This window comes from Octopus bimaculoides, chromosome 11, assembly GCF_046866305.1.
Source record: "Octopus bimaculoides isolate indiv1 chromosome 11, ASM4686630v1, whole genome shotgun sequence".
NCBI lineage: Eukaryota > Metazoa > Mollusca > Cephalopoda > Octopoda > Octopodidae > Octopus > Octopus bimaculoides.
In genome coordinates, this window is record NC_142938.1 from 28894269 (window position 1) to 28906370 (window position 12102).

Here is a 12102-nt window from a genome sequence, read left to right on the forward strand (position 1 = left end):
TTGAACCCCATGAACTATGCTGTATGGGGCAAATTGGAGCCCTCTACCATCAGAACTTTGCATCCAAGTGTTGATCATCTTAAGCAAGTCTTGAGGGAAGAGTGGGACATGTCTGAATGCTTCATCATGAAGAGTTGTGATGCCTTCAGGTGGTGTGTGTAGGCTGTGGTGGACAATGAAGATAGACATATTAAATAAATTGTCTCTTGATACCCCTATAAACTTGTGTTAAAATTATATTTGTCAGGCTGCTGGTTGTAAAATAAACAATTTGGTGAATTATTTATTATTTTCCAAGATTTGGTTCTCCACCCTGTAAATTAGGAAGGATCTATAGACATCAAGGGAATTTCTCTCATGAGATTAATGTAAAATGATGATTCCTTTTCATCCAACATAGATGTTATATTTATTCAAAAATTTATATAAAGTGTTATAATTATGAAATTAGTTTACCTTTTAATCTCTGTCACTCTATTGCTTCACTACTTCTTAGTCTGCAAGAGAAAGTGCATCATTGTGTTATCCTGGGCTTCTAATCATTGGTTGGCAATAATCTACACATTAATTAATAAAGCAAAGAGTGAAACTCAAAGTAATTGGGGTTGGTTTCTGACAAAGGGAAGAATCTAATGCATTAGAATTTTCCTTGTTTTCACAGCAAACTAATTGAGTCTATTTTTGAATTGTTTATACACATTAAGTTTCTTTTAGGAAAATGTTTTGATATGGATAACTGTATCGCCATCAGAATATTCAAGAACGTCATCATTATCGTTGCTATCATCAATCATCATTTTTACGCAGACTTTTCCATGCTTGGCATGAGCTTGAGGGATCCTTTCCAACACAGCATCTAGCTATTTGTTGTGTTCTGGCCCATGTCTGCCTTGGTCTTCTTTTCTCATTAATTCCTTCCAATTCGAACTCCTGCCAAACTTGTACCTATCTGTTATCCTCTATATGTATTATATTTCTATAACAACACAATCTTTGTTCTTGTACACTACAGTTGGTTCCCCTTATACCCAGTTTATCTCTGAGCTCATCTGTACTATCACTTGTGCATATTAATATTAAACATTCAATGGAACATGCTTACTTCATTTCTTTTCAACCTTCGCATATCCCTTGGGTTCAATGCCAATCTCTCATGACCATGTAGCATCACCCATCATACACAAGTAATATAGAATGTCTACCCTTCACCTAAACTATGTATATTTACAGACATGCTATAGTATGACCCTTACCTAAGTTGTTCTCACTAATATAAATTTGAAAGTAGGTGAAAATATTTTTAATGTTTGGGATAATAAAGATATGTGGTGAAAAAATAAATATTAGTTGATGATCAAAATTATTTTACCATTGGTAGTCTAATGAGGAAGTGTCTATTTAATTGACCTTCTAGAACTGGTGGCCAAATCTCCATAAATTACACCCCACTGTCTAAAAATAAGTCATGCAGGTAATGTTGCCTAAGGAACACCATCCCAGAAAAAATGCCAGTGTGATTACGGCTGGAAAAGTGTTTCATTATAATTTATCTCCTTTTTCAAGTCTAATCCAGAGCTAAATGTCAGCAACAACAACTTTGGATGTTTCAGCCTAACTGGAATCTTCAATGTCACTTGAATTCCATCACACTTTCCACATAAGCAGTAATGATCCATTTGTGGAATAAATACAGAACTGTATATGGGCGTCCATGTATATATCAAAGTAATAATATAAAGAAAACCTAAGAAAATCCTTAAAAGACTGAGGAATTAGGGGACTTTAGTTTGTAAACTACCCATCTTTGTGCTATATTTGATTTTTCTTTGATATTTCATATAATCAATCATTTAAAAACTTCCTTGCAACCATAAATTGTAAGGAGAAAGTTTTGGTCAAAAATATTATATCTGTTTTGAAACTCTTACTTGCTCTGACTTGAATTATTAGTTTCTTCGTCCTGATCGGTTTCTGATTCAACTGGAACCAGTCCAGCAGTGAATTTATTCAGAGGTTCTCCAAGGATACCATATCTTTTAAGACGAAGAAAAAAAAATACAAAAATAACATTTATGATTATTTATCATATTAAAACTTCTGATATTGTATAAATCAAGAATATAATGGCATAATAATACACTTGGCATGTTAATTATTGTAATAGTAAACAAGCCAGGATTTCCAAATTCATTATGTGTCATGTATTATTAAGGTTGTCACTGCAAAGTGTGCATGAAATAGCAGAGAAATATATCTTACATACCTTTCAGATAAAAAGTCAGGACTGCTTTCTAAAGCCTTTACTTCGTCAAAAAACCTTTTGGCTTGAATAGCAGCATTGTTATAACTGAAATATTAGCGACAGAAAACTTCACTTTTGTGAAACACATAAGAATGCTCCCACACACACATTACTGATGGTACAGCTTTAATGAAATACACACACAAACATTACTACTGATACAGCTTTAATGGAATATGCACATACCACTGCCACCCCTATATGTACCCTGATATATGGGATCTGTCACCCTGATATCAGAATCTGTATCCTGTTCTGCCACCGCTGTTATGATAATCTTTCTTACCCATTTATATTATCTCTGCCACCCCAATAGTACACAGTTTGCACCCATCTATGGGTGGCTTGCCACTCCTATTAACACACTGTCTGTACCCAGTTGTGTAAGGACTGCTGCTCTTTGTTATATCATTATCTGTACATAACTATCTATGGCTTGCCACCCTGTCACCATTCTACATGTACCTATTTACGTAACAAATAAAAAGGCACATGACTTACCTGCTCCAAGTTTCCTTCTTTCTCTTCTCAAAAAGCCATGCTGACTTCTCTTTAGGTTCTGGAAACACTGAGATTAAAGCCGGAGATCTTTGGCTGCAAACACATCATTGGGAAGTATTAGTGTGCATATATTTCCAAGCAGCAATTTAAGATAAATTAGCACCTTATTTTTACAAAACAGAAAACAATAAATTTAAAGGAGGTAAAGAACAGAATGTTGTCTTTTATAGCTTGCCCACCAGAAAGCAGGAAAATGTAATGCTTATAATAAGGAATTTAAAGAGACATGTTGACTTGGGCTTACAGACTGAATTTGTGAGAAAAACCTTCAGATCTGAGATGTATAGCTGTAAGATTAAAAGTTCAATCCTACTGCACAGCACCTTAGGCAAACAATTGTTTTACCATAGATTTGATTATGAGTGAAATGGGAGAGACAAAAATCTGTCATAGATTTGACTGTAAATGCTATTGATTACATAAAAATTGTGTGGAAGATTGAGAAATTAGCCTGTCCTTGATGCTGGTTGGTAAAATTAATTTGTTGCTTAGGTGCAGACCTCCACCTGGCCCTTGGCTACTTTAAATGGAATCTTTTCTGTTAGAAACATTCAGATCAAATCTGTCTGAAGACTCATCATCATCATCATCATTTAGCATCTGTTTTTCATGCTGGCATGGGTTGGACGGTTTAACCAGAGCTGGAGAGCTGCATCAGGTTCCAGTCTGATTTGGCATGGTTTCTATACCTGGATGCCCTTCATAATGCCAACCACTTTACAATATGTACTGGGTGCTTTTAAGGTGGCACCACATGAGTGCTACTACATGGCACTGGCACAAGTGCTTTTTTACATGACACCAGCACAGGACTCTTGCAGGCCAATCCTCTTCAACAGGGGAAACAGCCTTAACACTTCTGCTGCAGAGAACAGGTCTTCTTGAGTACAGCAAGGTGTCTGGTATTTCAGTCCTTTGTCATCTCGTTTGAAAGGTTCAGTGTCCTGAGGTCATTCTAGATTATTTTTCCATTTCCTATTCCAGCCATGGCAGACCTGTGAAAACTGTCATGATGGAGCTTCCCCACCATAAAAACAATGTTTGTGAAGTTACATTGTTAGTTTTTGGAGAAAACTTTACAACAAACATAATATTATTAATTTCTAACAATGCTACTCATTTAGATTGACCCCAGTATGTGACTGGTCTTTCACTTAATTGACACTGATTGGGTGAAAGGCAATGTCAACCTTGGTAATCCAAAAAGCAAAGAGCCACAAAAGAAAGGTTTTAGCTAAATTTTCACAATTAAGCAAAATGAGATGGATTAAAGTAGTTATTGAAATACTCACTTGATAAGAGCATTGATTGCTGGTCTTTTCCTAATTAAAAGTAATAAAAATTTGTTTAAAATGACACACTTTATATATATTCATATCATTTTGTGACATGAATAAATAGGATTTCTTGCAATTATTTAGTAATTATAGTGAGGAGGATATGTATTAGCCATTTAAAAATACACAAACACTAATCAAATTCCATAGCATTCAGATTACTCTGTTTAATGTCATGCTTATTTATTTACATTGTTTTGAATTAATCATTCATTTTCTTGTAACTTCAAGATCTTAGTGATGCAACTGTTTATTTTTAGAATGACATTGAAGGGTGGGTGTGAGAAGCTAAATCTGGCAGATTTGAACGTAAAACAGGTTGAATACTTGGGCCAGATATGGTCGGTTTAAATTCTAAAGGGTAAATCTTTTACTTGTTTCAGTCATTAGACTGTGGTTATGCTGGGGCACTGCCTTGAAGAATTTTTAACCAAATGGATTGACCCCAGTACTTAATTTTCTTTTATAGAACCACTAAGTTACGGTGATTTAAACACACCAAACCAGCTGTCAACCAGTGGTGGGGGAACAGAATCAGACAGAAAAACACACACAAATATATGTATAGGTACTGGGGTCAATTTGTTTGACTAAACCCTTTAAGGTGATGCCCCAGCATGGCTGCAGTTCAAGTAAAAGATAAAAGATATACATAAATTCCTGAATGACAAGGTAACAAGAATTACACAATCAACTGCAGCTGTTCCTGCTATAAAAAGCAGTGCACTCAGAGCTGAGTGCTTGTGTATGATCTTATAGCTTCCTTGAAGTTATTAAAAAATATTTAATGGCTCCAAGGAAGCTTATAAGATTTTGCACAAACACTCAGTTCTGAGTACCATGCTTCTTATAGCAGAAACAGCTGCAAGCTAACACATTTGATTGTGTAATTCCAGTTATCATGTCATTCAGTAATTTATATTACATACTAATGCTTTATTTTGAAGCATATGTATATTGAGTTTTAAACAACTAGTTATTAACATTGCTATGCCTAATTGAAATCATAATGTATGTGTGCTTGCATGTATGCATGTGATGCATGTTTTTGTTAAAGCATGTCTCTAGAGGAAGGTTACTGTGATATAAAATCAGGTATGTGGGGAATGGCATTTAACATTTTGGAGATTCTTTACTGGTGTTTGAGATCATAGTGTTCCTACATTTATGAGTCTGCAACCCACACAGGCACTGGATATCTTGCCCTGGCTTGCCTCTGGATCATGTGAGTAGAGCGGAAAAGCTCTGTGAGTATGGTGAGGTGTTGTGCAAGCCTTATTGGACCTAAAATTTTAGGTTGTGCAATCACCAGCAAGGTAACTATCCAATGCCCTGTTGAGTAGGAGGGTGCCACAGCAAGCATGGAAGCTGCAGATACATACCTGGACGAAGCAGACAGCTCGTGTGATAACCTTATGCACAGGCATTCCTGGCATTTTGTATGAGCAATGGTCAGTGATGGTCTTCCTTGGTGACGAGTAGACAGCCATCATCATCACCATGTATGTATCATCATTTTAACATCTGTTGTCCATGCTAGCATAGGTTGGATGATTTGACCAGGGCTGGTACGCTGAGGGGCTGCACCAGACTCCAGTCTTATTTGACATGGTTTCTATGGTTGGATGCCTTTCCTAATGCCAACCACTCCGAGAGTGTAATGGATGCTTTTATATTCCACCAGCATGGGGGCCAGTAGTATGACACCAGTATCATGGCATATTGCTGAGGGTTTTGGTCATTTGTCATTGCCTCTATGAGGCCCAATGCTTGAAAGGTGCTTTTTACGTGCCACTGGCACAGGTCTAGTTACACAACACCAGCATCAGCCATATTGCCTTAGTGAGGCCCAATGCTTGAAAGGTGTTTTTCATGTGCCACTGGTACGGGTGCCAATTATGTGACACCGACATCAGCCACGGCTATAATTTCACTTGGCCTGTCAGGTCTTCTCAAGCACAGCATATCACCAAAAGCCTCGGTCACTAGTCATTGCCTCCATGAGGTCCAACACTCAAAAGATCATGCTTCACCACCTCATCCCATGTCTTCCTGGGTTTACTTCTTCTACAGGTTCCCTCCACAGTTAGAGATCAGCACTTCTTTACACAGCTGACCTCATCCATATGCATCATCTGACCATACCAGTGCAGTCATCTCTCTTGCACATCTCATCTGATGCTTTTATGTCCAACTTTTCTTTCAAGATGCTTACACTCTGTTGTACATACACACTGACATTGCACATCCAGCAAAGCATGTTAGCTTCATTTCTTTTGGGCCTACGCATGTCCTTGGTGGTCACAGCCCATGTTTCACTGCTGTGTAACAAAGCTATTCACACACAGACATCATACAGACTGTCTTTCATCTGAGGGAGAGGCCTTTGTTACCAACAGAGGAAGGTGCTCTCTGAACTTTGCTCAGCCTATTCTTATTTTTGCAGCTACACTCTTGGGACATCCACCTCCTCTACGGACTTAGTCAGTAGAGTGCCTTATGCCACTGGTATTTGATGGAGTATATTTTCTGTACATTTTTAGTGTTTATTGTACTTGTGCACCTTCTACACACAAAAGCCATTTTCCCAGTTAACCTTACTTTGATATTGCTGCACCTCTCATGTGTCCATAGCTTGCACCAGGTACATCTTATGGAATTTCCACTTATGTCTTTCCTACAAATTGAGCAGGGCCATCTACTGGAAGGTATCTGTGATTTGCCTGCAAGATCAATATATGATTTGCCTGCAAGATCAATATATGATTTGCCTGCAAGATCAATATATGATTTTCCTGCAAGATCAATATATGATTGCATATTCCTTATTACACAGTATTTTATCATAATTACTCTACATTATATACAATTAAGGTGCACAAAACGATATATAGAACATACACACTGTTTTTATTTACTTGTTTAGTTTCAATTCTATTGCAAATTTTTAAAAAATAACAACTATGGCTACTTTGCTAAGTTATTTCACTTCCAGTCACAATAATGTATTATATGATTTTAAAGTTACCTCTACAAAACACTTTATCTCTCTCTCTCTCTCTCTCTTCATCACTCAGTTCCACACACCACAGGACACCATAGTTAGTGGAAGTGGTTATCTATTATTTCACTCAGTCCCCCTCCTTCTCTCTCACTCTCACACTCCTTGGCAGAACTTGAACCCAGAATAATAAAGATGAACGAAATGCTGCAAGGCATGTTAATGATTCTGCCAGGTTGCCACCTTAACTTCCTGGATTTATTAACAACAAAATGTTAATCAAATTATGAAAATTAACTATATTAATCTAATTTAATAATTACTTACAATTTTCTTTCTATTTTCACAGATTCAAAATATGGTACGTCCTCTTTTATAGAAAACTGGGCTATAAAAATACACATTAAAATGAACTTCTGATAATTATCACTTTTTTGGGGAACAGACAGACAGACAGACACAAACACATACATTATATATATATATATATATATATATATATATATAGATAGATATATATATATAAAGAGAAAACATTTTGAAAAGTGATTAACTATTTAAAAATTTATTGGAAAAACAGAATGTCACAGGCCTTTGTTCTTTTACTTGTTTTAGTCATTTGACTGTGGCCATGCTAGAGCACCACCTTTAGTCAAACAAATTGACCCCAGTACTTATTCTATCAGGCTCTTTTGCCAAACCACTAAGTTATGGGGACATACACACACCAGCATCAGTTGTCAAGCGATGATAGGGGGACAAACACAGACACACAAGCTGACACACACACACATACATATATATGATGGGCTTCTTTCAGTTTCCATCTACCAAATCCACTCACAAGGCTTTGGTCGGCCTGAGGCTATGGTAGAAAACACTTGCCCAAGGTGCCACGCAGTGGGACTGAACCCAGAACCATGTGGTTGGTGGGCAAGCTACTTACCACACAGCCACTCCTACGCCTGAGGAAGAAATCTTCCTATAGAGTGTATTTTTTGTGTTAGTGCTTTTGTTTGTTGTTTTCTTTCATACAGAAGTTGTTTTTAGTAATGGTGTTTTCAGTTTTAGGATTCTTGTAAAGTATTCCTCCTTTGCCTTTCATAAATGATCATTTTCGTCTTTTATTTTGTGAAAAGGGGATATTTTGAATTTTGCATTTGCACAATTGTCAAGATGCTTACCAACATAGAATATTCCTAAGAGATTAATCTTCAATTTACTGTTTATGCACATTTACACGATTGCTTTAGCTTTGTTCCTGTTTCTGCAATGTAATTCTCATTGCATTGTGGGCATGTGATGCAGCAGATGAGTCTTTTTGCTTTGCAATTCACGTTCACATTTCAATTCCTTGCCATTCTTGAATATTTTGGTTGTTCTGTGTTCAATTATTTCACATGTCCTACAATGAAGGTCACCATTGTTTGTTACATTCATTATTTCTTTTTCCAATGTGTATCTCACTTTTGTTAGGAGTCTTTTGAAATTTGATGGTTGTCTTAGGCTGTTGATGATTTGTGATTCTTTTATTATTTGTCAGAGATTCAATCTAGTATTGGGAGGTATCATTAGGCTGAATGTAGGATGTTGTGGATTCCAGGATTATGGGAGACCACAAATGGAATATTTCATTGTCATCATCATCATTATTTAGCAACCGTTTTCCATGTTGGCATGGGTTAGATGGTTTTCACCCTCAGTGTGAGCGTTGCTCCTCTCCTACCACCCCACCGGTGGGGTGGTAGGCGGAAGATGGCAGGGCGGGTTTGGGGGAAGATAGCAAGGGCGGTGTGGATAGTGGTGAGGGGATATCTACGTAGGATGAAGTGGCGAGCTATGTGTTGAGACTGAGTCGCAAAGTCATGGTTGTCACTACAGAGCCTGGGTAGATGGAGGAATTGGGAATAGGGGATGGAAAGCTTGGTGTGTTTAGGGTGGGAGGAGAAGTTGAGATAAGAATGTGAGCCTGTGTGTTTGTAGTGGATGGAGGTGGTAAGAGTGGAGTGATGAACGCTGACCGAAATGTCAAGAAAGGAGACAGAGGTGTCAGAGATAGTGCAGGAGAAGTGGAGGGCAGGATGGAAAGATTTGACGAAAGAGAGGAAGGAGTCTAGATGTTCATGGGAGAGTGAGGTGGCACCGATACAGTCGTCAATATAACAGCCATATAGTTCGGGTGTGACCAGTGAAAGTTGAGAATATTTGGGCCTCAACATAGCCAACAAACAGGTTCGCATAGTTGGGGCCCATTCTCGTTCCCATGGCCACTCCTGATGTTTTGGGAGTGTATATATATATATATATATATATATATATATATATATATATATATATATATATATATATATATAACAGGAAGTATATTTGCCACTTAAATGTGGCTAACCTTTAAGGATGGATGCTATTGTAGCTTGTAGCCCCAGGAGGACACCTCTTCGAGCTGGCTATTGACACACTATCTGTGCCCTATCAGTATTTGCAAAGGGAAGTCATCCTTCCCATCGTCAACCTGACGTGATACGCACGGACCCGGGTTTCTGGGTATTTACCCTTCGTCAGCGCATGAAAATCACTGATCTTCGATGCAAAGGGGTCCCAATGCAAATACATATATCCTTTTTCCAGTGATGAAAAGTCACTGATCTCGAAAAAGTGTAAACAAGCAATAATAAATATCTGAGCGAGGTATAAACAGTAGCTGCACGACACCGTGAAGTATACTTGCCACTTAAATGCGGCCAACCACTAAGGGTGAATGCTACTGTAGCTTGTAGCTCCAGGAGAACATCTCCTCCAGCTGGCTATTGACACACTTTCTGTGCCCTATCAGTATTTGCAGAATAGTATAGCTACAATTATCTCTGCCTATGCCCAACAAACGGGCCTACCAAACGATCAGAAAGACCACTTTTATGACACCCTTCTACAGGCCACCTTAAAGATGAGTGGCAATGACCTCATCTTTACAGCTGGGCATGTCGGACGGCAATCTGGTATCTTCCATGGTGTTCACGGGGGCCATGGAATTGGTTCCTGAAATGAAAGGGGAACTAGGCTACTAGAGTTCTGTGATGCATGCAACCTATTAATCTGCAACACTAACTTCAGGAAGCCAGATAGCCACCTGACAACCTATCAATCAGGTGACTCTGCTAGCCAGATTGGTTTCATTCTCACCAAACAGCAGGATTCAAAGCTACTCTTAAATATAAAGACCCTCCTTGGTGAAGAATGTGCCCCCCAGCATAGATTAGTTATTAGTGACTTTAGAATCAAGGCCAGAAAGATGCCAAGAAGCAGACCAATCCAGAAAAGAAGGATTTGAAAGCTAAAGAACCCTTCACATGGTCAGAGATTTAGGGACATCCTTATTGAGAAATTTGATGAGAGGGAGGAGGAGCTACAGACTTTGGATATAAAGGGTAACTGGAAATTCCTATGAGACAGCTTACTAAGCACCACAGACTAAACCTGTGGCTGGTGCAAAGTCCCTTCCAGACCTAAAGTAACATGGTGGTGGAATAATACAGTAGACAAGGCCATTAGAGCAAAGAAATAGGCCTGGAAAGCCTGGAAAAGTGGGAGTAGCAGGGAACTGTACCAGATAGCCAGAAGGGATCTGGGTGACAGGTATACATAGCCAAGGGAGAAGCAGAAAAGAAGAAGTTTGCCAATATTCAGTGCCGTGAGGACAAACAAACTGAAGTATTTCAGATTGCAAGATAGTGTGTTCAAGAAAATTGTGATGTCACAGGAGAGAAATGTGTCCGCATGGATGATGGTGCACTTGCTTTTAATGATTCTGAAAAGAAAGAGGCTTGGAGAAGCCATTATGAAAGGCTGCTGAATGTGGAGAATGAATGGGAGGAGGAGAGCCTGCCAAATGTTGGCCCAAATGAGGGAGCAGCTACCTGAATAGATAGCATCCTGGTAGATAAAGCAATTAAGGATATGAAGTCAGGAAAAGCCTCGGCCCCTCAGGAATCCCTGCTGAGGTGCTTAAAATTTCTGGTGGTGTGGGTCATGGCCTAGTCACCCATATCATAAACCAGGTAGTTCACGAAGGAGTCATACCCAATGACTGGCGTAGCAGCATCATAGTCAACTGCTACAAAGGCAAAGGTGATGCTTTAGACAGACATAACTACAAGGATATCAAACTGCTGGATCAGGTGATGAAGGTCACAGAGGGGTTCACAGCCCAACTAATTAGGGAGAGAGTTTGCTTAGATGAGATGCAGTTCAGTTTTGTGCTATATTCCTGGTATGGCAATTTCAGGAGAAAACCCTAGCCAAATATAAACCCCTATACTTGGTTTTTGTTGACTTGGAGAAAGCCTTCGACAGGGTCCCCCGATTCCTTATCTGGTGGGTGATGCAGAAACTGGGGATTGATGAGTGGTTAATAAGAGCTGTACAGGGATGCCATTAGTAAGGTAAGGGTTGGCAATGAGTATAGTGAAGAACTCCAGGTATAAGTAGGGGTTCACTAAGGATCAGCCCTCAGCTCCCTCTTATTCATCATAGTCCTCCAGGCAATAGCATAGGAATTCAAGATAGGTTGCCCCTGAGAACTCCTCTGTGCTGATGACTTTGCTTTCATTGAGAAATCACTACCAGGATTAGAGAAGAAATTTCAGATGTGGAAGCAAGGTTTAGAATTGAAGGGCCTTAGAGTCAATGTTGCAAAAACCAAAGCCCTAGTAAGTAGGAATGCAAACACATCACAAACCCCTTCAGATAGAATGCCCTGCTTGATCTGTAGGAAAGGTGCAGGTAGAAACTCCAGGGGCAATAAACACCACAGATGTTCAGAAAACTGATTCCATCACATGCCAGGGGAAGAAACTAGAAGTAGTTGATAGCTTCCACTACCTAGGTGACCAAGTCTATAATGA

General features: G+C 38.8%; 1 protein-coding gene across 3 annotated transcripts in view; it reads right to left on the reverse strand.

Moving 5' to 3' along the window:
* The window catches only part of LOC106874264 (protein phosphatase 1 regulatory subunit 36), a 51117-nt gene that overhangs the window by 2467 nt on the left and 36548 nt on the right, over positions 1–12102 (reverse strand). For all 3 annotated transcript variants that reach the window (XM_014921925.3, XM_014921924.3, XM_052971661.2), the window contains exons 12-17: positions 7529–7589; positions 4156–4185; positions 2804–2896; positions 2264–2347; positions 1929–2033; positions 457–497 (exon numbers count right to left, since the gene is read on the reverse strand). In XM_014921925.3, coding sequence (XP_014777411.1) covers positions 470–497; positions 1929–2033; positions 2264–2347; positions 2804–2896; positions 4156–4185; positions 7529–7589 — 401 coding nt within the window. In that variant the 3' untranslated portion in view covers positions 457–469. The remainder of the gene's footprint in view (positions 1–456; positions 498–1928; positions 2034–2263; positions 2348–2803; positions 2897–4155; positions 4186–7528; positions 7590–12102) is intronic.